Source organism: Ctenopharyngodon idella, chromosome 15 (genome assembly GCF_019924925.1).
Source record: "Ctenopharyngodon idella isolate HZGC_01 chromosome 15, HZGC01, whole genome shotgun sequence".
NCBI lineage: Eukaryota > Metazoa > Chordata > Actinopteri > Cypriniformes > Xenocyprididae > Ctenopharyngodon > Ctenopharyngodon idella.
The window spans coordinates 23,194,388-23,222,359 of NC_067234.1; the positions used below are offsets into that span (position 1 = coordinate 23,194,388).

At 37.9% G+C, this 27,972-nt stretch overlaps 1 protein-coding gene across 1 annotated transcript in view; it reads left to right on the forward strand.

The window, feature by feature from the left end:
• arhgap32a (Rho GTPase activating protein 32a) overlaps nt 1-27,568 on the forward strand; it is a 35,902-nt gene extending 8,334 nt beyond the window's left edge. Inside the window, exons 3-22 of the mRNA XM_051863206.1 lie at nt 1,688-1,775; nt 1,871-1,965; nt 2,072-2,156; nt 11,019-11,105; nt 11,871-12,008; nt 13,520-13,612; nt 14,083-14,205; nt 14,293-14,370; nt 14,958-15,039; nt 17,411-17,560; nt 17,673-17,775; nt 18,270-18,414; nt 18,504-18,586; nt 19,829-19,936; nt 20,033-20,178; nt 20,286-20,487; nt 20,588-20,733; nt 21,429-21,503; nt 22,403-23,053; nt 24,474-27,568. Coding sequence (XP_051719166.1) covers nt 1,688-1,775; nt 1,871-1,965; nt 2,072-2,156; nt 11,019-11,105; nt 11,871-12,008; nt 13,520-13,612; nt 14,083-14,205; nt 14,293-14,370; nt 14,958-15,039; nt 17,411-17,560; nt 17,673-17,775; nt 18,270-18,414; nt 18,504-18,586; nt 19,829-19,936; nt 20,033-20,178; nt 20,286-20,487; nt 20,588-20,733; nt 21,429-21,503; nt 22,403-23,053; nt 24,474-26,728 — 4,933 coding nt within the window. The 3' untranslated portion in view covers nt 26,729-27,568. The remainder of the gene's footprint in view (nt 1-1,687; nt 1,776-1,870; nt 1,966-2,071; nt 2,157-11,018; nt 11,106-11,870; nt 12,009-13,519; nt 13,613-14,082; nt 14,206-14,292; nt 14,371-14,957; nt 15,040-17,410; nt 17,561-17,672; nt 17,776-18,269; nt 18,415-18,503; nt 18,587-19,828; nt 19,937-20,032; nt 20,179-20,285; nt 20,488-20,587; nt 20,734-21,428; nt 21,504-22,402; nt 23,054-24,473) is intronic.
• Nucleotides 27,569-27,972: the final 404 nt, after the last annotated feature.

Sequence of the window (27,972 nt, forward strand, 5' to 3'; positions counted from 1 at the left end):
TTTTTCAGTTTTAAAAATCAAAGTGCACGATAAATGGAGTCAGTAATTCCAGTCTTACTTCGTTACAAATCTACGTAGGTTTGTAACAAATTTGCATAATGCCAGCCTATGGTCTTCATTGGCTGCCAGCGATCAGCCTCTACTTTGCCTTGCCCTCAAACACTGTAGTTGTAGCTGAGGCCCGGAAGAGTTTGGTTTGTGTTGTCGGCATGTTGAGAACGCACTGTTTTCTGCGCTGCTAAAGAAAATCCACTTTGATGCACTTCCATGAGGACTCGAATTGATACGGTAAACCCAACACCATTGTTACTGTTCATATCACTGTGTATCAAGTGCTGAGAAAGCCTCTAGTGCTGAAATTCAGATATGGTAATGGGCGTTTCATTTCCGACATGCGCTGTAAGCGGTAGGCCAATCACAACAGACTGGGCCGTCTGACTGACTTTAAAGAGACTGAGTCTTCGAACTAACCATTTTCCGACTCTTTTAGAAATGAGGTGATGTGCAATGTATATTATGAGAAAATGAAAGTGTTTTTTGACCTTGGATGTATGTAAACCTATTGTAGGAGACCTCCAAAACAAAATTAGCAACCTTTAAAATTGCATAATGGGGCACTTTAATAATTTATCCAGCAAAAAGCCCCGTACATCGGAATGAAATTAATTATTGGAAAAAATAAAATGTAGGGCAGGGACTGGTTTTATCCATCGGTTGTCGATTGGATGAAGACAGATCTGAATGCGAGCCTCGCTGCAGTCGATTGTAAGAAAGGGCCTGGGGTTTAAGTGGACTATAACCCAGAAGATCGGGTTACATTTAGAAAATAAATGGGGTAAATTTTCATTTAATGTTGAATTTAAAATTCTGTCATCATTTACTCACCCTCATGTTGTTCCTTTTATCGAACACAAAATATGTTCTTTTGAAAAGCATCATAAAAATAGTCAATATGATTTGTGAGTTATATTCCAATTCTTCTGAATTCTGATAGCTTTTTGTGCTGCGAAATATTGTGGTACCAAGTTTGAATATACGTAAGCAATGAATGAGATTTGAAAATTATGACAGAAGTATAATTTTTCGACTTAAGGCTGAAATACTCCACATGACTTTTAAAATCAACATAAAATTGCCTTTTAAAATCGACACATTTTGTCTGAAGCTAAAAAATCAGAGTTTGTGCCTATAATATGCTATGCGATTTTCTGTCAAATCGATCAACTCTGCCTAAAATCTGCAGAATGCTATGACTTTCTGCAACTAGCGTTGACTCCTCCAGGCTGCAAATCCTGGCAAAAGTCGTGTCGTATATTCCAACCTGTAAGTTTTGATCTGTTCCTCATTCAAAGCTGTTGTGTGGATTCAGGAGACCTGGAATATTGTGTACTAGTCATATGGATGACTTTTAAGGAGCTTTTTGGACTTGACAACCTCTGATCACTAAATGATTTCATTGATTGGAAAAGAGCAGCATGAACATTTTACAAAACATCTTATTTTGTGTTCTACAGAAGAGTAATATGAATGAGTTATTTTGGGTGAACTATTCCTTTAAGACAATCCTAGTTCAGGAATTTCATTGATGTTATTGCTTTGTACCGAGTGATGCTATGCAGAGGTATGTATGTATGCCGTAGCATAAGCTTATTTCAACATACCCCTCTCTGATTCTCTTTTCTTTAAGGCCCCACCCAGAGGAGGATGAGGGGGAGGAAGATAGGAGCTTGCAGCCAGCAGAGACTGCAGGCTGGGAGGACGCCATTGCTGTTATGGTGCGTCTGTGTACTGGATTTCTGTATGTTACGCTTCAAGTGTTTAGAGTGCTGTGTAATCATCTGTTTGTGTGTGCGTGTGTTCGTATATGCAGGCACGAGGAGCGCCGATGGTCCATGAACTGCATGCAGAGTCTTCTCTGCGCTCATGTACCAGTACGGCCAGCATGAAGGTCAAGAACGTCAAAAAGTAGGTGTTTATATGATAAAGGGAAGGTTTCTACAGAATTCATTTTCTGTTTTGTCTCCTTCAGACCTACGGAGGAGAATACTGATGAGCTCTTTTTGTTTTGCAGACTGTCCCTCACCAAAGGCCATTTTCCCAGGCTGGCAGAATGTGCCCACTTCCACTATGAGATTGTTGACTTTGGCTCCGTGCAGGTGAGGGTTTTTATGGTAAACCGCTGAAGGCCATGATCACTCATGGCTGACGGGAATGGGTTAATTAGGCTCTTGGCTTTGGTCTTGGTTTCACTGGTGGCAGATTATCCATCATGTTGAAATTAGGGCTGAGGTTTAAGTTACAAGCAATCCACATTGGTCTCTGTCTGGTTATTTGCTATCCTACACGATCTTCAGACTGTGGAAAACGTCTTGGCTAGCTGTTTCAATTTCAGCGTTATTTTTTCTCCCCAAATTGTTAAATTGTCCATTTCCAGATAATAGCAATATCTGTGAAACCAATGACTCTCCTCAAGTAAATATATATATAATATTTAAAAAAATATTTTTTGTAGAAGTCCGTCCTTGCTGAATAACATGATTAATTTTTTTTTTAAGCCATTCTGATCCTAAACTTTTTAATGGAAATGTACATTTTCTTAAGCTTTAATTGCCCATATTCTACACTTTATATATAGCTACTGTGCCTTTAAGACTTCTTATGTTCTTATACAAATGGGATTGTGCAAACTGGCTAGCTCGCACTTTATCAGCACAGGCCAGGAAGCTGCGTATGTTAATGTGTTGATATGTAAATGTGTGAGGTCATATGTTAATATCTTCATAGTCACCGTAACCATAATGATTAATGACATTAATAGCTGTGGTCGAAATGGAGATTTGCATTAGTTTTAAGCAGACATTCTCTAATGAATGAACAAAATCCCTTTAAAGCAAGTCGGTTAACTTGGCAGCCATTTTGGTTACACCCTCAAGCAACTAAAAGCTTTTTTTTTTTTTTTTTTTTTTCAAATCACACACACACACAGAAAAACTATTTTTAGCCTAGTCCAGTTATGTGCATTCTTGAGTAAAAACTATATCAGAAAAAGCAGTTTTAACTGAAAGATGTGATTTCCGTTCAATATTTGCCACTGTATTTGATTTTTTTTTTTCTTTGTGGTCAGTCTGCTGCCCCTCTTCTCCCCATACTGTCTCTGATAGAACATCAAACTGGGCTTCTCCATTTTTATTTCAACATATCAGGCCCAAAATACGTTTTTGTCCAGCCAGATTTTGCTATGCTGATGGGTTCCAGCAGAGAGCAGCAGATGTCGTTTCCAGTAAATGCCACAGAGCCCCTCCTCAGTCTTTCCTGTATGTACAGTATGAGGGTGTTGGTTTCGATGCATCATGAACAGGGTACGGTGTCATAGCTGACAAACAGGAAGTTTACCTCTACGTCTCACAGCTCTGTGCTCTGTGCCTCCATCATCTTGTGTGTTTCAGCTCTCAAGGTCACACAGACTCCTGTTCTATTAGATTGCATTCAGTCTCTTGAGTGCGTGACGCTGACACACAGTGGCTGGGGGCTGGAGGAGTCCAGAGTCATGCATGCACCAGAACACTGATACTCAACTCCAAACTTGGCAGTTAAATAAGACATTTGATGTTTCAGAAGGAATATTGTTTATTACTGCTTCTTATTTGTTGCTTTCAAAGCTCATGGGCACATTTTAGCAGTTTAACAATGCCATTGTGCCTTTTGTCTTTCCGGGAAAAAAATATACATATACAGTATAGACTCTAGATAGAAACCTTTTCTTTACCGAGGACAACTGAACAAAACTAAAATGAAGGAGATGAATTTTACACTTCAAAAAAGTATAAAAAATATTTTTGCCTCTTTTTCCAGGGCAAATAAAATATCTAAACATCCTAGAGATAAGATAATATGAAGATAAGATATCCACAAGATAAAAATTTTGTTATTTGTTAGCAGCTGACTCTGGTTTCATATTTTATTGTACAATACAATGACATTCATTTAAATGTGGTTTAAGCTTCCATATACTTTTTTAGACCACAAGAATAACTTTGTCTCTGTTCAGTCCTAGAATAGGGTATTGAGTTAACATCCATTCTGTGGCGTCTTCATGTAGACCTTTGTTGCATTCCCAGAGGTGGTGTGAATGTTCCACATTCCTCGGCTCAGGTTTACAGAGGAGCTTTCAGGATCCCTGCCTCTTCCTCTAGTGCGGAACGATGGGGGAAGAACTGGGCCAAATTCAGTGATGCTGTAATGGGCTTTTACTCATCTCAGAACAGTCACCTCCATCTCCATATCAGCAGCTGGTTGGGACATTGATTAAGTCTCTTTGTTTTCTGCTATAAATCACCTCAGACAGAGAGGAGGGCCTCATGTGGCGCTGCAGCCCTCACTCACCACCATTTCATTAGAATGGACCCAAACCTGCAGGTTTCAGCAGGTTCCACAAACGGTGCTGCTGACCTGTGTGAGAAAATGGTTTCCAGTAGGTGGATCTATCTTGAAACATTGATACTTCTGCTATCCGAACTTAATCTGCATGACTACTGGGTGAGCATCAAGATTTTGTAATAAAACCGCAAAGCATCACGTAAGTTTTATTGAAAACTCATGATCAAGAAGTCTCGTAGAATATGTTATAGATGGATCCAGATCCAGGATCTATGTTATAAAGTAGGTCAGCGCTGGATTATGTGATTTATCTATATTTATAATCCATATTTTTGGAGCCTGATTAATTTCTGATCTCTAAGACTCCTGGCACTCCACTTTAGGGGAAGATGCATGACATGTGATTGAATTGCTGACAACCCTTGGGTAAATGATGGCACTGTACTGTTGATGGGCTGTGGTTCCAGATGGAGAAAGGTCAACTCATGATCACTGGGTTACTCTTTCTAGCTTTTATGCAACTTGAGGAATTTCCTCTTGGTTTATTGCTCGGTTATAGCTTTTGCTGGAATTTATTACTCAAGTGGAATTTTAATCCACGGATTGTGTGACGTAAACAATCAGATTAGTCCCGGTGTGGCTGTTGACCTTTGGCGTCTGCTTTTTACCCATTTTCAGTTGCTACAAACTTAAATGCGCTAAAGATGATTTTTGCACATGATTTCAGGTTTTCATAGATTCAGCCAAAGAAAAAAAAATTGGCATGTTTTTACTAGAGGAATTTTCCAAACCAGTGGTTTAGAAAGGGCCTGTCATGATAAGGTTGCAAAGACTCGAGTAGAGTTTTCACCACAGCGTTCAGGTTAAAATTTATAGTCTTTCTCTTCTGGGAAAATGAGCCAAAAATATTGATGATCCGTGGGAAGTTCCTACTTGCGAAATCATAATTACAATGTGCATTCAAGTGATTTTGGTCATAATAACATGGACTCATTGGCAATTTTCAGCTCTCATTTCAGTTTATCATATCCAGACAAGTTTTTTTTTTTTTTTTTTTTTTTTTTTATAAGTAGAAACAACATAAAGACAGTATATTTTAAATACTTGTTTAATGGGATCTTTTAATGATTAAAGGCCAGTATCACTGATACTAATACAGCTACTGATATCTCGATGAGATATCTTCCCAAACGACCCCAATAAAAACTGATCTGGCGGGGTGGATTTGCCTTTGTCTTCCACGTTATCACCCCCTGTATCTTACCTCTGTATATATCGAGCTACCAATCAGAGGCAGACGGATGGTAGGCGGGCTGTGCTGAAGCCATTTAACATTACAGTGTAATTGAAAGCTATCAATTTTTTTTTTAACATTTATTAGGCTTCAAAAAATATAACTTTTAAATATAAGTGAACTTAAAACAATCCTCACATTAACCCATAGTAAATGTTATATTTACCTGTGCCCTTTCTACCTGTCTAACAGGTAGGAAATATACAGAAATTTAATGTTCTTTGGTTAACTTTAATGATAGAGAGCATTAGTGGCTGCTGTCACTTTAAGATCTGCCACTGCCGCATGACAAAGATCTCACATGCCTCACACTCTTTACGTTCATTTAAGACTTTATTTAACTTGTTTAAGACTGCTCTTATAAGGACACTTTAAACAAAACGGACATTTTGGCATTATTGTGTGTGTTATTGTTTGTTCAAGTGTGAAAGAAAACTCGATTCTGGCGCGCTGTCTGTGCACACAATACTAACACGTGTCAACACCATCGCCCTTTGAAGCTAAACAGATGTTTATGTTGCAAGTCACAGACTGGACTGATGAAACCTGCAATTAGTCTACTGTTAAAGTATGAATTTGATGTAAATAGTAAGTCTACATAATATTCACATATGCAGTTCATAGGGGACATACATACATAGCAGTTACAGCATGAAATAATATTTAAACCTATAACATTTTACAAAGATAACTTTTAAACATAGCATATAACATTTTTATCTCACAATTCTGACTTTTTTTTTTCTTGCATTTGCGTGTTTATATCTCCCAGTTCGGACTTTATAACTCGCAATTGTGAGTTTATATCTCAATTCTGAAGGGGTATATAAACTCGCAATTCTGAGGAAAAAATACAGAAATAACGAGTATATCTCACAATTCTGTTTTTTCTTTTAAGAATTGAGAGATATAAACTTGGATTTGTGAGGGGGGGAAAAAAAGTCAGAATTGTGAGATCGAAATTAACTTTTTTTTTTTTTTTATTATTCTTTTATTCTGTGGCTTCCACAGACTTGTACTGCAGAACTGTCATTTTCTTCCACCAGGTAGGCTCCGCCCACAAAAAACATAATCGCTGTTTGCAGACCCAAAATAGGTCTATATATATATATATATATATATATATATATATATATAATATATTGATACACCCCCCCAACACAGAAAGTAATTGTCATTATGTTGACTTTTTAAAAAGGACAATTCCTCTCTTCATGTTTCCCACCCTAATTTACTCTTTTAATAGGAAATATGTCAATACAGAAAAATGAAAATAGTGTCTGTCAAACCATTTCATGGGGTCTTTAAATGTCATTGAAATGTTTTTTGAGAGGATTATCTTGCAGAATGTAGGCAGAAATTGGCAAAGACATTTCTCCTAAACAACAAAATCATCAAAAAGTGAGCCTATACAAAACTCTATGACCATTCTATGATAATTTTGATTTTATTATTGTTGTATAATTGAGTCTATGCAATAATAATAATAATAATAATAATAATAATTTTTATTTTTATTATTTATTTATTTATTTATTTATTTTTGTTAAATGGTCACCACTGGATGTCCTAAAACGTCGATGCATCTCTCCTGTTCTGAGGTCTGTATCTGAGAGCACAGCTCCTTTCTGCATTGATCCAGTAGGAGGACCAACATCCAGCGCAGGGAGGGGCTAAGAAGGTGGTGGTGGCGGTGGGGAGGAGGGTGCTCCATTTCTATATTTGTCCTCTTCCTCAGTTGTTATTAGACACAGCTTCATGCACATCCCTCTACTGCAGGAGATGAAGATGTGAAAAGGTCCGTGTTTCAGACAGGACGTGTTTTCACTGCAGCACACTGCTGATTTTCATTGCGCTCTAAATCCGGCCGTTTGTTTTTGATGAGCTGGGCTGACTGAGCACAGGCTGCTGGTCTGTGGGGGCGTGTGTGACGGGTTACTGCGTCTGCGTGCAGCAGCAGCCGTGCAGAACATCAGCAGAGAGCTGAATAAGGAAAGGCAGGTGTGAGACGATAGGGGACTCTTACATTGGATCTGTCAGAATGGGCCTGAGCGTGATGATAAGACAAGACAGACGGCATATCAGTGAGTATCTATCCGTCTTATTCACATGGGAAGAATTATAACCATTCTGAGGAAATTAAAATCCTTGCCTTCTCTGTCATGTGGTTTTACTATTGTTATACACACACTACACTGCACTATTACTACATTACTGTTTTTACACTACACTGTGTATCATATTTTTTGTGATGTTCTCTAGTTGGAGTCTTTTCCCCTCATAGCACCATGGAAATTGTGTAAGAAAAGATCACTATTTTTTATTATTATTATTATTATTATTTATTATTATTATTATTTCTTACCCCATTGGCAAATTTTGATTCACTAAAGTATGTAAGATTTAGTTTTAAAACAATAATATATTTAATATAAGATATAATCTATGAAAATAAGTCTTAAAATCTTGCATTTCAAATAAATTTACTTTGTTAAAGCTTATTTATTGATTTATTTATTTGTTTATTTAGAGATGCTTTTACTGAGGAAAATTTTGATTTTGATTTTCAGTGCTTTGTAACCAGTTTTGTTGATCCTAAATTGTCTAATTCAGTTAGATGCATTAGGATGTAAAAATACATTAGTGTGCACTATTTTAATGGACTTATAGGGGAAATTGGTGATAGATCTACTGTAAATCAAGTGCTTATTCTGCAGTTTGTATTACTTTACTGAACTGCAATAGCTAAGTAGGTCATTAATGCTTGTGTAAGTTTCTGTTAGTTTTATATATAAATAATCAATGCTTTAATTTGTTTAATGCACCTTTGAAGTGGCTCAGTGTTGGATCGGCATTTTCTATCAATTAAAGGGATGCAGCTCTTGTTTTTGATGTAGAGGCTGGTGTGTGTGCGTGTGTGTGTTGAATGATGCATGGGGAGTCTGCATTACTGAGATGATGCAGAGAAGTAAATTACAGCAGACACTACAAAGACAGCACTGCCTCTGTGAGGAGTTTGCTTGACTGGATGCTTCATTTGAATATTGAAACCCCTGAATCACATCAGTTTTTGAAGTCAAGGGTCAAAATCACATTTGCAGGGACAAGTAGATGTTGTGATGTTTTATAGAGGACGATCATACAATGTTGGGCTCTGCCAGTTGTGGAAACTTCTGAGGAAAAGCCTTGATGATGCTACACTAGTGTTTTGGGAATGTGTTGGCTTTCTGAAACCAGAAAGAATCAGACACTATTGAGATGTGGTATACCTGCAGTTCCTTTTCTTTTCTTTTCTTTTTCTTGTATGTGGTGTGTAGATCTCTTTTTTGTTCTCTATGTCACTCATCAGGGCCTGTTGTTTCTGCAGCCTTAAAAATCCATCATCATGTTTGAGCTGTGCCACAACTGCAGTTCCAGCTGCAGTGAGGAGCATGTGTCTGTCATCTCTCTCATTCTTTGGAGCTGATGACCTTTTGTGGAGTTTTACTTGGCATTATTGCTGTTAATCCTTTCAGTTTTGTGTTATATCATGGAATTAGCTATATTATGTACATTTTATCTAGCGTTTTTACTCTTTTAAGCACCTTTTTAGGTCTTTAAATTTGTATTGGGCTGTTATTTTGGATTTAAAGTGGTTAAAGACAAGTTTAATGTCACTTGTTGAATTTTATGTTTATTGTATTTATTTTATCATAATTATAATACATTTTTCAGTTTTATTTAAAATTAAATGGCCATATACTCTGGCCAAGTATTTTGGCACTTTTGAACATTTTGAAATGTGTAATTTTGTAAGAATTGTATGTGTGTGTGTGTGTAGTTTTCCTCTAACTTTAAAGTAAAGTTAGTTGTTGGTTGCAATGACCAACTGGTCTTGAGGGGGACTTTTATTACATTAGTGTTATGACCATCACAGGACGTGTCAATAATACTTTTTTTAATCTTCACTTTAAAGGGTTAGTTCACCCAAAAATGAAAATTCTGTCATTAATTACTCAACCTCATGTCGTTCCACACCCGCAAAACCTTCGTTCATCTTCGGAACACAAATTAAGATATTTTTGATGAAATCCGATGGTTCAGTGAGGCCTGTATTGACAGCAAGTTAATTTACACTTTCAAATGCCCATGTACTAAAGATATATTTTATGTGACTACAGTGGTTCAACCTTAATGTTATGAAGCGACGAGAATACTTTTTATGCAGCAAAAAAACTAAACTTTATTCAACAATATCTAGTGATGGGTGATGTCTAAACAATGCTTCATGAAGCTTCAAAGCTTTACGAATCTTTTGTTTCGAATCAGTGGTTCGGAGCGCCAGTCACATGATTTCAGTAAACAAGGCTTTGTTATGTCATAAGTGTTTCGAAATTTCAATGGTTCACATGACTTTGGCAGTTTTTATACGCGCTCCGAAACACTGATTCGAAACAAAAGATTTGTAAAGCTTCGAAGCTTCATGAATCAGTGTTTTGAAATCGCCCATCACTAGATATTGTTGAATAAAGTCATTATTTTGTTTTTTTTGCCGCACAAAAAGTATTCTCGTCGCTTCATAACATTTAAGGTTGAACTACTGTAGTCACATGAACTGTTTTAAATATTTAGTACCTTTCTGGGGTTTTGAAAGTGTAAATTAACTTGCTGTCAATGCAGGCCTCACTGAGCCATCGGATTTTATCAAAAATCTCTTAATGTGGAATGACATGAGGGTGAGTAATTAATGACAGAATTTTTATTTTTGGGTGAACTAACCCTTTAAGGTATTTTTGATGATATCCGAGAGGTTTTTTATTTCCAATAGAAAGCAATGAAATTACCACATTCAAGGTCCAGAGAAGTAGTAAAGACATGGTTAAAATAGGTAATGTGACTACAGTGGTTCAACCTTAATGTTATGAAGCAACGAGAATACTTTTTGTGCACAAAAACAAAACAAAAATAACGATTTATTCAACCATTTCCTATCTACCCTGTCATTCTCCTATGCATTTTACGTTGTAAACACAGTGCAGCACTTCCGTGTTTGTCCGTACGCTGGCTCAGTATTGGCCGATGCTGTTCACATGAGCAGCATGACGTATGCGTGTGATGCTGACGCAGGAGCCAGCCAATAATGAGTCGGCATTCTGACCTAGAACCCAGAAGCGCTGCACTGTGTTTACAACGTAAAATGCGACACAAGAATACTGTAATGCATGGTTCGTAAAGAACTTCATTTTGCACCGTTTTTTGTAGTATGTACTTTTAATATTCTCATTTTTTTTTTGTTTTTTTTTGTGAGTATATTGTATATAATAGGAGTATTAAGGAATAATAACATTCAGAATCTCTCTCTTCACAGTTGTCTTTATCTGAGGATCAGAACGATCTCACACACAATGGCCTGGACTCAAAGGAGTTAGTGTATCTGGTCCAGATATGTTGCCAGGTAAGCTTGTTTCACACAGGGGGAAAAAATCTCAAAAACCAGAACCTCTGTAGCCCTTACTGTGTGACAGAGGAGAAAAAATATAATCTCAGGATCACTGATTTGTTATGGCAACAGAGCAAAAACTAAGCCCGCTGCCATGCTAGGAAAAATGGTAAAGTTATAAAAAGACCTTTAAGAGCTTCAGATCAAACAGGCAGGCCAACCGCATGCAGTTTGCACAGCAATTTATCTGTTTCATGGAATGCGTCCGGATTTAGGAAAAGACAGGATTTTCAAAGAGGATTTTGAGGCCAAGATGAAGACAAAGCTGTAAATGTAAATACTCTAGGTCCTGCATTTCTTTCCATACCAAAACAATGGGGGTGTTTTTTGCTCTGGGAGGGTTTTGTACTCATTCACAGAGCTTCTAAAAATATGAGTTCAGAGCCCATTTTTGTGTTTGTGAGTGTGAGAGCTGAAAGGATTCTAGCTGTTTCTGAACCATCCCTCACATTAGAGCAAATCTCATTGTCTACAAACCACAGACACAGATCCTTCAGAAATTATTCTAATAATCTTAATGATTCCCAAATTTTGATAACAATATGCCGTATACCATAATTATGACTTTATTAATATTAAGAATTTGGGAAAATATTTTTGAAAACCACTTTTGTTTGATCATCATCCATTTTCAATGATTTCTCAAGGAGGTTTGAATGGCAGTCTAACTTTCTCTAACTCTCTTCTTTATTCCGTCTTATTTCTGTTTATGTGTCTTAGGGTCGTAAGTGGATAGTGAGGCGTACATATGAAGAGTTTCGTGTTCTTGACAAGCACCTCCACCTCTGTATCTATGATAGAAGATTCTCTCAGCTCCCTGAACTGCCCCGAATAGACAGCCTGAAGGACAAGGCAGTGGTAGGTTCACCTCACATAAATAGTCGCAGCTTAAAAATTGAGTACACTGTCTGCATGTATCCTTGGTGAAGACAATCCCAGAATGCATTGCATTAAGTGTAGTGAAATTTCAAAATGTTGGACGAAAATGGATATGTTAACGTAATCCATTCAATACTTAATAGTATTGATTAAAAATGAATTAAAAACGACTATTTACTTAATAGAATGGAACAGTTCCTGCCCACTTTTTTCAGCGGCATTGGCTCAGAAAATATTTTTCCCATAATCTTTAATCAAAATATCTTCCCCTCCCTCTTGCAATGACATCTAATTCTCTTCTCTAATAATGTGTTTAGTGTTGGTGTGAGGGCGGGGCAACCTGTCAATCACATGACATCACAAACCACAACAGTCCAACCATCCAATCAATTCCCGGTGGACAAAATCAAGTCCTGGCCTGCATTTTTTTTTTTTTTTCTTGTTTGAAAAGCTGTTTCGGTCAGATATACGTCACATACATTTCATGCTGACTTTAAAGGAAAAAAGTATTTGTTTTCATTTTGCATATATATATAATATATATATATATATATATATATATATATATATATATATATATATATATATATATATATATAACATACAGTCAAATCAATATTTATTCAGACACCTTGAACATTTCATTCATACAGTTTATTCACTATAGTTAAAAAAAAATGGTGATAAAATATGACAAGAATGAATAATTACAATTAATAATTTTTGGTTTGACTGTGTGTGTGTGTGTGTATGTATGTATGTGTGTGTGTATATATATATATATATATATATATATATATATATATAATATATATATAATATATTTTGTATATACTGTACATATCTGCAAATATTTAAGTTGTTTAATAGTGACTCGATTATGTCATTCACAGAGCTTTATAGGAGTGGACTGATGCTAAAGATTTCTTTTGGCAGGATGTGCTTGTTTCAGTTCTCTGATTGGTGGAGATTTCTCTGCAGAATCAGTGTTTTTTCACCAGGAATTCTGCTGTTGAACACGATTATAAAAAAAATTGCTCAAATAATGCAGGATAATGGCTTCAACAAAATACCATCAATTCACAACCTCATAGCTCAAAAATCAATTTCCCACTGGACAAAATAAATGGGATTTTTCCAGAGCTCGCCTGTTGCACTCATTCTGTAGTTAGCTTAGCAACATGCTAACGTCAAACTCACTATGCTTCCTGTGCAGAGCTCTATTTATGTGTCAAATACTGTTGCTGCCTATGTAGCATGTGTCAAAGTAAGTCTTGTGAGGCTCATTTTAGTTAGAATGCTCCATTATAAGGTACAGTGTTTCCCTATATAGATGGCAGACAACAAGGCCACTCACTAGGCTTTAGAATAGAGTTATTGTGCTGGATCAATGGATTATGATTATATCTCAAAGGGACCACAATGAAAGTGTTGAAACTTGTCTCTTTGTTTATAATCCCTTCTCGGTGTCTGTTTTTTTTTCTCCGCAGACACTTTCCCAGATGATTACTGCGTACATTTCCCGTCTCTCAGCCATCGCTGATAACAAGATCAACTGTGGGCCAGCACTCACATGGATGGAGGTATAAATGTCACTCCTGCTTTTTAACCTACAAGGCTTTTTAACACAAATCCTGCCTCTTAAATACAGACGCGATTGGCAGTAAATTGACCATGGGATGGTGTATTTAACAAAAGAGGTGTGTTTCACACCTTTGCTTTAACAACAGTAAATTGCTCATGTCTCATAAAACACAATCCCGTTTTAGTACAGACTTCAGACTTTGTGTATAATACAACAGTTCACACCCGCTTTCTTATATGTAGTTAGTCATTAACAAGGATAGGAGACACCTGACTCAACTTGTCTCAGCGTCGCATGAGCTGTTTGCTTGCTCTTTCCCAGCGTCTTGTGTGTTTTTCACACTGACTTTGCACCTTTCAGGCCATCGTAAAAGGGAATATGAAATCACTACATAAGGTGATGTTTTATTGGTTACTGATTAAATGCATGCGTTCATATGTTTTCATACATCTTTCTTCACTCTCTTAGATTGATAACAAAGGAAACCACCTGCTGGTTCACGATGAATCATCTATTAACGTTCCCGCTGTAGCTGCGGCCCATGTCATAAAGCGTTACATCGCCCAAGCAGCAGATGAACTCTCTTTTGAGGTATTGTTATAGTATTGTTTCATATGGATTTGGTTTGTAGTAAGTTTTTGGAGTATTAGTAACTGAAGTGTAATTTTTCTTCAAAAGGTTGGAGACATAGTATCAGTTATTGATATGCCTCCTAAAGAAGACACTGGCTGGTGGAGGGGAAAACATGGTTTTCAAGTGGGTGTAGTATACTGCTTTATTTTATTTTATGTCTTTAAGTTTTAATGTTTAATTTTTCTAAAAAAAAAAAAAAAAAAAAAATCTAACAAAATAATTTATCTACGTTTTATATTGTAATTCTTCAAAATAAAGTCACCATATATTCCTCTTATGTCATGGCACTGCAGTTTATTCCACTGCATGTGTAATTTCATTAAAAAGCCCATATGTGTTAGAAAACTGTCATCACTTTTGAGTTAGGTTTACTATACATTTGAGATGTTTTTGCACCTTTTTTTGTCACATCGGAGTCAAAACATCGACTCATTACAGTCAGTGTTTCTCTTAGTGGTGATAAACGTGTCGTAAAGTAATTGCTTATGATACTCAGGGCTATAAAGAATGTATTCGCATTGTGCTGCAGCAAGATTGTAAAAGTACAGAGGGACTCACAGACTTATTCACAGCTGTGTCTTTAAGAGATTTCAGACTGTTTAAAGAGAGTAATTATGATAATTTTGCCCTTGTTGGAATGAAGTTAGATTTTAAGCGTTTAGAATTATTTTGGATACACAGCATTCATCGTTTTATCTTTTCATTCACAGGTGGGATTCTTTCCATCTGAATGTGTGGAACTAATTAGTGAGAAAATCCCTTCAAATGTAACCAGCTCATTGGCCAAACCAGGTACACACTTTTTGACCAGAATATTGCAAAATAGAGATAATTGTAACACCCTAAATTTCTTCGATTAGAGAGATGACGCTCATCGGCTGAGACCATTAATTTTGAAGGAAGAATAAAAAGTCTCTCCTCTATATCAGTTATTCTATTATAGGCAGTGTTGGGGAAAGTTATTTTTAAAAGTAATGCATTACAATATTGCGTTACTCCCTAAAAAAGTAACTAATTGCATTACTTAGTTACTTTTTATGTAACATTACTTTTGCGTTACTTTTTCTCACCTGGGCTGGGCTTGCTTGTTTGTTTTTTACTAACAACGAATTCCATTTTTGCCAAATGTAAAGGCCCTTTCACACCAAAAGTGTCTTCAGGCTGATCACAAATGTGATGTTTATCACAAAGTAATTTTCGCTTATTAGTATGGTTGAACTGGATCATCGAAGGTCAGCAGCAAAGACATTGGTTAATAAAGTGAGATTAAATAAATGAAGTATATTTCTTTAATTTAATATATTTAATTATTGAAGGTTTGTGCAATATTCTGAGATTGCATTTCGCTGTTTTTATTCATTTTGAGGAATACTGAATCTGTTTTTGTGCGAGATGAGTAAGTGCTTACATTTAGTCTAAAACTACAATAACCGTCATGATGCCTCGGCACTTACTCTCAATTTCTCTCAACATGGAGACAGGAGAGCTGTCAGTCCATACATGGGAGAACAAAGTAACTGGAGTTACTTATTTGAAAAAGTAACTTGGATATTTTGTTGTAAATTTAAAGTCCCCCTGAAATCAAATTTTTAGCTTTTAGTATGAATATGTTAGACTTAAGGTTATGAATAAGCTGATGTGTTCCAAAACAATGACAAAATTTGCATTTAAGAGATATAAGCATTCAAAAATTATGCTGTGCTCGAAATCGCCCCCTATACCCTCATTCACTATTCCCTACATTACTCCACTAATATAGTCCACTTGAAGGAGTGAATGAAACGAGTGAGTGAATTCGGACACTGAGTTTGTGCTTGCTGTTTAATAATCTTTTGAAATGTAGCAAACTGGCAGCTCCAGAATATTTATGTTAAACTCTGCCATGAAAACTAGCATGTACAAACCTTAATTAAACGATTTAATGATCAATTAAAAAGGAAATTATACCAGTATGATATTATACTGGACCAGCGCGGTTTGGGAAATGAATGGATGATTGATTCAGCTGCGGGCGCCATCTCCTGGCGAGACACGGGAATTCATTCAGCACGCGACTCTCACAGTGCATTATGGGTATTCTCTAGCCGTTGAGCGTGCATCGGTTGTACACTCGTTATTGCAGTGCATTGTGGGATTGAATGAGTGCACTCAACATTTTCCACTATGGTTTCGGACACCACTACAAATGGCTGTCCCCTCAAATAGTGCCCTATTTAAGGGTATAGGGGGTGATTTCGGACAGCCTTAGTCTCTCACTTCCGCTAAAATGGATCACGGATTTTCATGACATCAACATTCACCATGACACATCATTCGCTTCTCATCAAATCTTCTGTCCAATCAAATGCTCTCTAGAAGCTGAAGTCCCACCCCTCCTACACTACAAACAGGCACTGAAGCTGCGGCTGAAATCGGCCATTTATTCACACATTTACTAGTTTCTACATGGTGACTGGCACATAGTGCACTATATAGAGAATAGGGAACGATTCAGACAGTGTAAATATGCTTTCCATTGATGCGAATGAAGTCCGTTTTCGCGTCAGTGTCACGTGAACCGCTGCACCGCGAGCACAGTCTGCTCTGGCCCAGAGACACAAGAGCACAGAGTGGATCATATCCGTGTACCGCGAGTCGGCTCAGACCACAAAATGTATTGGACCCATTTGAATTCTGCACAGAAGACTGTATATTAAAATGATAAAGAGAAGATTAAGAGGAGAAACGGTCAGAGATTAGAAGGAAACTGAGGTTTTACTGAGTTTAACAGCTCTGGCCGAGGTGTGGTATAAATGAAATGCTATTAGCCATTTTAAAGAAGAGGCGGAGCTGTTCGATATGTCCCGCCCTGTCTTCCTGTTTCAGTTGAAATTACGTCAACACATTGAATAATACTGCGCTTTCCATGGCAATTCACTGGGCCTTTAAAAGTAATGCGTTACTTTACTAGTTACTTGAAAAAAAAGTAATCTGATTGCGTAACTCAAGTTACTTATAACTCAAGTTAATTATAATGCGTTACCTCCAACACTGTTTATAGGTCAGTGTTGGATTTGAAAGCTTTTATTTAATTTCAAATGAAATTTTATATCAGCCTTAGGATATTTATAGGTGTTACTGGCTGGCAATATTGATTTGAAAGCTTTATTTTCATTTTCTGTAGTGTCTAAGAAGCATGGCAAGCTGATCACATTTCTGCGCACATTCATGAAGTCACGTCCCACCAAGCAGAAGCTGAAACAGCGAGGTATCCTGAAAGAGAGAGTGTTCGGCTGTGACCTCGGAGAACATTTGCTTAACTCAGGCCATGATGGTGAGAGGAGAGAGGAATTTGAGAAAGTTTATAGCATCTAAATCTTTCACTGAAATGTAATTTTGTGTAAATCATATTTAAAGTGCAGATTTAATGTGTGTTGGCCCAACAGTTCCACAGGTCATCAGAAGCTGCACTGAGTTCATTGAGAGGCATGGAGTCGTGGATGGAATTTACCGCTTGTCTGGAATTTCCTCTAACATTCAGAAACTGAGGTGAGGTTTATTTATCTTTCAAAAACCTCATTATTGAAAATGTACAATATATTCTATAGTCGTTTTTCTGTAGTATATATTAAAATATGTATATATGCACTACCATTCAAAAGTTTGGGGTCGGTAAGATTTTAAGTCTTTTATGCTCACTAAGCCTGCATTTATTTGATCAAAAATACAGTAAAAACAGTAATATTGATTTTTATCAAAAAGAATATTACAATTTAAAACAACTGGTTTCTATTTTAACATATTTTAAAGTTTTATTTATTCCTGTGATGGTAAAGCTGAATTTTCAGCATCATTACTCCAGTCTTCAGTATCACATGATCCTTCATAAATCATTCTAATATGATAATTTGGTACTCAATAAATATGTTGAACGCATTTGTGCTGGCTAGCCACATTTTTAGGATTCTTTGGATGAACAGAAAGTTCAATACAGTTAAAAAAAAATATATAAAAGGAAATGCATCAACCTCCTGTGTCTGCAGGCACGAGTTTGACTCGGAGCATGTTCCAGATCTCACAAAGGACACCTACGTCCAGGACATTCATTCGGTGGGATCGCTGTGCAAACTTTACTTCCGCGAGCTTCCCAACCCACTGCTGACCTACCAGCTATATGAGAAATTTTCAGTAAGCTTCAAATTACCGCAACATAGATACATTTTGTGTGTAGCACCAATACTGGAACACAGAGGTGACGTTTTGCCATATTTTCCCAGGATGCTGTATCGGCAGCCACTGATGAGGAGAGGCTGGTCAAAGTCCATGACGTCATACAGCAGCTGCCTCCCCCACACTACAGGTTAGATGAGTGCACAGCATCCTCTGCTGATCAGAAAGAGAATTGCAGTTTTCTTTTTATCAGATGATTACCTCATTTATTGTGCTCATTAAAGGGATAGTTCACCCAAAAATAAAACTTTTGTCATCATTTACTCACCCTCATGTTGTTCCAAATCTGTATGAATTTCTTTCTCCTGCTGAACAAAAAAGAAGATATTCTGAAGAATGTCGGTAACCGGACAGTTGATGGCACCCATTGACTTCCATAGTATTTTTTCCTACTTTTTTGGGTGCCATCAACTGTCCGGTTACCCACATTCTTTAAAATATCTTCTTTTGTGTTCAACAAATGAAAGAAACTCATACAGATTTGAAACTACTTGAGGGTGAGTAAGCAATGACAAATCTTTAATTTCTGGGTGAACTATCACTTTAAAGGGTTAGTTCACCCAAAAATGAAAATTCTGTCATTTATTATTTACCCTCATGGCGTTCCACACCCGTAAGACCTTCGTTAATCTTCGGAACAGAAATTAAGATATTTTTGTTGAAATCTGATGGCTCAGTGAGGCCTACATAGCCAGCAATGACATTTCACCATGAAATCGGCCATCACTATATAAGTCATTATTTTGTTTTTTTTGGCGCACCAAAAATATTCTCGTCGCTTTATAATATTAATATTGAACCACTGTACTCACATGAACTGATTTAAATATGTTTTTAGTGCATTAATGGATCTTGAGAGGAAATGTCATTGCTGGCTATGCAGGCCTCATTGAGCCATCGGATTTCAACAAAAATATCTTAATTTGGGGTGTGGAACGGCATGAGGGTGAGTAATAAATGACATTTTCATTTTTGGGTGAACTAACCCTTTAACTGTTGGGTAAATATGTGATGCATAAAAGAATAAATAAATGCATCTCTGTTTAAATTTAAAGGGATGGTTCACCCAAAATGGAAATTCTGTCAATATTTACTCATCCTCATGTCATTCCAAACCTATATGACTTTCTTTTTTCTGCGTAGCACAAAAAAAGATATTTTGAAGAAAATTAGTGTTTTTTTGTTTTGTTTTTTCATACAATGAACGTCAGGGTGAAACAGTGGACAAAAATGTTCTTAAAAATACCTTTTGTGTTTCATTTAAAAAAAAAAAAAATAAATAATAATAATAATAATTAGTCAGGTTTAGAGTAAAATATTTTTGGGCAAACTATCCCATAAAGATATTAAAGTTCTTATGCTTTGTTTCCAGGACTCTTGAGTTTCTCATGAGACATTTATCCCGAATGGGAACATACAGTGCCGTCACCAACATGCACTGCAAGAACCTTGCAATTGTCTGGGCTCCAAATCTTCTCAGGTGACTTCAACAGTGCTTTTGGATAAATTTGTCTGTTAAGATGTTATTTGTGTCAAAATATCTTGTCAATATATCTGTCCCACAAAAATGTTGCAGGTCTAAACAGATTGAGTCAGCGTGTTTCAGCGGCACCTCTGCTTTCATGGAAGTGCGCGTTCAGTCGGTTGTTGTGGAGTTCATCCTTAATCACGTCGATGTTTTGTTCAGCCCCAAACTCAGCACTCTGATCCGCCACAGCACAGGTGAGAAATGAGCCTCGGCAATTCTCCTCCCACCAGAATTGATTTTTAGATGAAACTCTACTAATGAGGATCTTAAATGAGCTCATAACTCTAACCTGAATCCACAGGCCACACCACTTTAGCTCGACCCAAGTCACTAATGGTGAGCTCTCCATCCACCAAGCTGCTTTCTCTGGAGGAAGCCCAGGCCCGGACTCAAGCCCAGCTTATCTCTCCTGTGTCTCCTGACAGCAAGTATATCGATGTGGGAGAGGGGCCCGCCGCCCTGCAGGGCAAGTTCCACACCGTCATAGACTTCCCTTCTGAGAGGTTTGTCAGTTTGTTCTGGTTTTAGTGTTGTTGTAATTTTATTATTAAGCAAAAATGCAGATATGGAGTAGTAACTGAAAATTGTTGCTGGTAAATGTAGGAAGAAGGGCTCAACCAAGGCAAAGAAATCTCCCGTGGGAAACTGGCTTTCCTTCTTTAATATGGGAAAGTCGTCTACTACTGCCAAGCCCAAACTGCACCGCCATCCCAGTGAGCCTAATGAGATGAAAACCACACCCCTTCCAGGTGCAGCTTTGACTCTCTATTTAATATCAATCCATATCCGTTCCAAACCCTAGTGAGCTGCCTAACCTAGAGGGCATGTTTAGTCATCATTGTCACACTACATTCAATACTCAAATGCATAAATAGAAAACAGAAACAACATAGGTACTGTACACTACAGTTCAAAAGTTTGAGGTCGGTAAGATGTTCGTTTTTGAAAAAAAATCTCTTATCCTCACCAAGGCTTATTTTTTTTTTTTTTTAATTACAAATACAGTGAAACCATAATATTTTAAAATATTATTACAATTTAAAATAACTGATTTATTTTAATATTTTTTTTTAAATTGTAATGTATTCCTGTGATGGCAAATCTGATTTTTATTTTTTTTATTTTTTTTTTTTTTTAGCATCATTACTCCAGTCTTCAGTGTCACATGATCCTCGGAAATAATTTTAATATGCCGATTTGTTGCTCAATAAACATTTCTTATAATTATCAATGATGAAAACAGCTAATATTTTTGTGGAAACCATGATACTTTTTTGATGAAGTATTCTTTGATGAATAGAAAGTTCAAAAGAACAGCATTTATTTGAAATAGAACTTTTTTTTTTTTTGTATTGACCCCACACTTTTGAACGGTAGTATAGGCATATGTAGTCAGCAGGATAAAAATCAAATGTAGTCGTTGAACTCTGGTTCATTTTTACAGGTGGAAGAGGAGACACTGGAACACTAAGATCTGCTAAAAGTGAAGAATCTCTGTCCTCTTCACATAACTATGAGGGTAAAAATCATATTTCACATTTTTCCATTTACATACTTAAAGGTGCTTTAAAGGGTTAGTTCACCCAAAAATTAAAATTCTGTCATTAATTACTCACCCTCATGTCATTCCACACCTGTGAGACCTTCATTCATCTTCGGAACACAAATTAAGATATTTTTGGAGATATCCGAGAGGTATATGACTCGTCCATAGACCGCAATTTAACTGACACTTTCAAGGTCCAGAAAGGTACTAAAGACATCGTTATAATATAGCCAATAATGAATCTGCGTTCTGACGTAGAACCTGGAAGTGCTGGACGTAAACAACGTATGAGAATGACACAGAAGAGAAGATACTGTTGAATAAAGTCGTTATTTTTGTTTTGTTTTTGTGTACAAAAAGAATTCTCGTCGCTTCATAAAATTAAGGTTGAACCACTGCAGTCACGTCAATGGTTTTAACAATGTCTTTAGTACCTTTCTGGGCCTTGACAGTGGTGATTATATTGCTGTCTATGGACGAGTCATATACAGTACCTCTCGGATTTCTTAAAAAATATCTTAATGTGTTCCGAAGATGAATGAAGGTCTTACGGGTGTGCAACGACATGAGGGTGAGTAATTAATGGACAGATTTTTCATTTTTGGGTTAACTAACCCTTTAAGTTTTTATGCCACTTAAAAATATTTCGACTGCCTAACACATAACACTGATATTTGCTTCCTGAGATATCACATCTGTCTCTCTGAGTTAATGCGTCTTCGGGGTTTGCTGACATGTCTTTGGTGGTGTGGTTTAGGAGAAAGGGCATCTTTACAGAACCTTTAATACAGTTGTTTCCAGTGACTTATCACCTGTTGTATACTTGTTACTGTATATTAATCCATTGGCTGATCTCTGTTGTTCTGTCTCAGGAGGATCAAATATCTATCGTCCACGTAGGCCGCTCTCCACCAGTGATGCTTTGTCAATCTCCTTTAATGAGGATCTGCTGGAGAGCAGATTGACTGGAGACTCCCGGTCCAGTCTCAAAGACCACAAGAAGGACACTGTTTCCTCTTCCTCTTGTGTGCCAGCTCTTATATCTCCACCCCACGCTACAGCAGAAGCTGAGTTTATAAGCATAGCCTCCTTAGACATAGACCCGCTGGCCTTTCAGTCTACGCAGCTGGTTGATCCCACAGTACCTGACAGGAAGAAAAGAGGCAGTCGCAAGAAGGCGGGAGGTAGCCTCATTGAGTCAGAGACTTCAGACAAAGTCACAAGTCCCTCCCAGCCACCTGATCTCATCCCACTGCACTCAGAAGATGCAAATCACAAACCCTCTGAAGTGCCAGCCGCCTCCACTAAACTGGAAGTGGGCACCTCTAAGACTGGCCAAGAGGGTACAGCAAAGAGCTCAGTAGCAAAGAGTAGTACTGTGTCCTGTCCTTCTGACATTATGTCCCTTGTGAAAAAGCCCAGTGTGTCCACCAGAGGTGGTGAAGGCCATCAGCGTTCTGCGAGTTTTTGCAAAGCAGAAAATAAATCCGCAGATGTCAAGGAGCACAGAAGAGCAGACTCAGGTCAGTGGCAGCCTTACATTCATCCAAATACTCAAATTATCCATATGTGTTTATAAAAAGAAACATATGTTCTGCAACAAAGTGTCATCTACAGAAATTGCCAAACCCAACACTTACTCATTATTTTGTTTACTTTCCCTAAAACAGTAACTGAATGTGTTAAGCTGTTAATTATGAAAAAAAAAAATAAAACAATAAATAGTTTATGAATAAATCTTTTTACAGCCCTAATACTTTTAAGTTGTACTTTTTGTTTTATTGGATTAACAATGCATGATAAAAACATTTCCAATTACCCCCTGGAACTAGCTTAAGGGTATGAATACCCCAGTTTGGGAATGTTAGCAAGAAAAACAATATCAGCAAGGCTAGCATTTAACTTGAAGGAATAGAGACAACTAATAGAGGGTATGCATTGACATCACTTTCCCGCCGGAACACGGCCCCTCAGCCGGACTGAGTGGCAAAAGAGCCTGCTGCGTGACTGGATTTAATAGGAGAAACTGCAAAAACGTGAGTTAAACAATTATCAGTTTAAACTAAATGCTGGACTCGATGTAGTGTGTGTCCCTTACAACTTACCAAAGATCCAGTGATCTATGGATATTGACATGCAGCTAGGAATCGTGTTTCCTGACATGTATATGTGCCTGATTTCAACACCGGAGAAACACATAAAACAAATTTGCCTGTGAAATCTTTATATAAATACAATATACTGTAGGTAGGTCTAAATCTGGGTGATCACTTATATGTCAATGTTATTATCAATGTTATTTATATTGTCATGTCATCCAGCCCTAAAATTGGCATAGTTTTTGTCAGTGTTTATTTAAAAACATCCAATTATGCAGAATATAAGATGGTATATTTAACTGAGTTGTCAATACAATATATAACAATACAATGTATAGGGGTATGATTTTTACCTCAAAATTCAACATATTGAAACAAAATGATAACTGTAAATCCATGTTTTGCCCCCTGGAGTCCAGTTGTTTCTGTGAATTGCAGAGATCCATTTGCTTTTCTTTTCTGTAGCTTTCAGCAGTCTGTAAAAATATACCTCTATTTGTAGAGTCAATCGCAAAACTCTTTCCCGTTTTAGATGTGTTTTGTGTATTTTTCGCTGCATTCACGCTGAAAACCAATGCTGCCACACAGTATTTTTGCCACTCAGTGGGCGTAACAGCAGTCACTCCGGCAGACTGTGACGTCACATGCATACCCTCTATAATGATGAGAGAAAGCTAATGTAAGCAAAACTAGCATCTGACCTAATGGAATATGTGGAATAGGATATTTAAGACAGGCTATTTAGGATATTTGCAAGAGAAAGCCAGAAAGTTAGCAAAGCTAAATTGTATTTTGGTCCTGTGTTCTTCTATTTAAAAGTGTTGGTTTGTTTTTCTCCCTCTAGGTGCAGTGACATTTGAATGTACGCCTGGTTTGGTGAGGTCTGTTTCTCTCATAACTCCCCAGCCTTCAGTAAAGAGTGCTGCCCGAATGCTAGCTCTAGCGCTAGCAGAATCTGCCCAGCAGGCCACTCGACTCGGCAAACGTGGGAGCTCTGAACCTCCCACACCTATTTCTCCAGTTCATCATCAGAACCCACTTTTCACACTCCAGTTTCCTCCTCCTCTACAGACATCCTCTGATAGAGAGGAACGGTATGTGTCTAGCAGGACTTTCCCAGATCCATCAAGCACTATGTCTACTGAGAGCCACACCGATGCAGGCAGCCTACGCAGCACCTGCGCCTGCCATGGCAGTGAGAGCGGACTCAGCTTCTCTGATGGCTGTGATGCACCAGCTGGTGGCCAGTGCACCCATGTGCCCTCTCAGGGTTTCTCTCCTCGCAGAGATCCAGAGATTCAGCTGGCTCCAGAGAGCCAGACAACTATGAGAGATAACATCCGCCATGTTGGAGTTGGTACAGATGGAGGTGGATCAAGCCTTGATGCTGAGATGGAGGTAGGTGGAAGTTTACAGCCAACTCTTTCAGAGAGATTTTCTTCCTTGGATAGTAAATCAGCCATTGATGCACTGCACAACAAGCAGGCTGCTAATGCCACCAACTTCCGAGCCATATTGGCGGAAACAGCCATGCCTGCTTCAGTGCATGAAGTTCTTCCACAAGCTTCAAGCACTCCACCAAGTGTAGTGTATCAGTACAAACCCAAAGACCAAAGGTCTGCTTACTCTCAACACTGGTCAAGTCCAGTCGGGCAAAGTACCCCTTATTATCAGCCTGACGATGGGCGTCCCCATCCCAGAGTTCTTTCAAGAAATTATTGCAATACCCTTGCACCACGATCCCTACACCAGTCCATTAAATATAAAGGTCAACGGGAAGACTACTCCTCAGTTGGTCTCTATAGACATGGAGGACCAAGGTATCCGCCATTGGATGGAGCCTCCGTCTACCCCACTATCCGCAGGGTACGTTCAATGCACACTCCACCAGAGGACAAGTTTTTCTTCCTCCAGAATCAAGGCAGCCAGAGGAAACCTTACCAAAAACCACCCGCATCGGACATCCAGCAAGTGCGGCCTTACTTTGAAGATGGGAAGGTTCGGTATAGGTACAGCCCCTATTCAGAGGCTCGATACAATCAATATCGAGAGGACAGTCATGGATACACTCTCTCCTACACACTCAGCAAACTGCCTTCTCGTTCATCAAAGGTTATGGGCAGTACAGAGTATTACCACAAGCCTCTACGCAACCTCCCGGTGAACAATGAGTCAGATTTCATGACCAGAGACGTCGGTCTCCAGCCAAGAATGAAGAACCCTTCTCTCTACGGGGCTTTTAATTCAGGTTTATCTGATCGACATTCCATTAGGCAGGAAAACGCAGCCAAGGAGAGGTTGTCGGGTCCAGTTCTGTCCCAGCCCCATCTTGTAAGAGGCGACCGTCAGTGCCAAGAAACAATGCACACTAGGAGCAGGTCAAACTCTGGGAAGGAGATGCTGATTTCAACTGAAGGTGCTGATGGGAAGTACAGGGTGACCATGGTGTCCCATTACTCCCCAGAGCACCCACTTTCTGAGCCTGATATGCCTGTGCCCTCGAAGTCAGACAGGCATGGTAGTGGGCAGGGATCTAAGTCAGCTCTTACAATGAAGCAGAGTCGATCAATGCACAACTATCCTCAACACAGGCTCGAGTCCGCAGCACTGCCACGTAACCTGACCCTACATAAGGAGTACAGCTGCCCTGACTTTAAACACTCTGGGCCCAGCGATAGCTTCGGTGTCGCACACCGCAACCAAGACAGGCTGATGTATAAGACTCTCAGCAACTCCAAAGAGGACTACCAATACATTCGAGCAATGAGCAGGGACCCTCAGAGGTCTAAGAGATCGCAGAGTGTAAAAACTCGCCATCCAAATGGTCAAGCGAAAATTACTCTGGAGCGGGACCACAGACTTGCGTTCTCTTCCCAGAGTAGGACAAGAACTCGTAGCATGTTTGTGCCATCTGACTATTCTGAAAGTTATGTATCTATACATCCGAAAGTCCCTAAGAACAGCCGAGCAAGTTCTGGTGTTTTCCCGAACTACGGCTGCATGCCGCTTCATAGTAACAGACTGTATTCCACAGCTGTGGGCCACGCAGGTTTTCACAAGACAGAGCTCAGGCCTGAGATGCAGATTTATGCTGAATGACAGATTTCTAAAAAATAATAATAAATTATTATCCAGAAATATACAACCTCTGCAGGGCAGTGGTTTTCTATTGCTAATCAGATTAAAATAAATATTTAAAAAAGTTTAATTGTTCACTGAAGGGTGTCTTTCACTGTATACTCTATATATTACAGTTTAAATGGCTTAAGCAAACACTGCGTAAATTTGGGATATCACTCATACATTATGGTAATGGGTTATCGTGGCTTTATTGCTACTTTGATTTGATGAAGTGTGTTGTTAATTTTGTCATTTTGTTACTAGAGGTTGCAAAAATAATCAAAATATGGTCTTTAATAAAAAGAAAAATTAACAAAGGCTTTCAAAGTTTGCCACAGTAGCAATATATAGGAGCCACTGCCTTGTGTTTTTGGGTGAAGAGTAGTTTTTTTGATGTACCATCGCTGTGGAATCAAACACAGTTATATATGTCAATGACATCAGCGTATATGATCTGAGATAATAACTATGAAAGGTCATAGTCTCCCCCATCCCCCAGAAGTTTTTTCCCTCTGAATTTTATAATCATGCACTTTATAGTTGGTCTGTGTGTTATGTAACAACAGGCGCTTTAGACATGATCCTTTTTCACTTTTTTGATTGTCAACATTGAGTTAAAGATGTGAGTGAGCTTTCATTTGAATGGTAGTAATCATTACATGGTTACATACATATATGCTGTTCTTATCAACTGCTGTTTTAGTTTTTAACAAGTGTACTGTTCTTTTTTTCTTTTCTTTTTTTAAGTTGATTATATTATTATTTTTTTTAATGTATTCACTTTGCTTTACTCTCATTAAAGTTATTTATTCAAAATCATGACTTGTACCCTTGCACCTAATGTAATCAGTGCTTAGACAATTATGTTTTGTTTCTTTTGACAAAATCCTGACAGTTTGCTTTCAAAAACTGGAGAGACTACTGTTTATTGGGCTGACTTTTTATACCAAGCACTATCACCCTAAAGCATTTTAATCTGACTGTTCAAGTCAGGAAGTTAAATTACTAACATACAGTCCTGTTATTTTTCCGTTTTAATGAATTTTTCATCATTCATTAATATTAATGAGACTAGTTACTATATTTGATAGTCCCTGCAGGTGTTGAGCAGTGAACAGCAGAGGGCACTGCAGCACCGTCTGGAGGACATATCTAATGATGAAGTTTCCTCCATATGCTCTAACGTGAGGGCACATCAAAGGTTCAGAGGCACTAGGTTTCTG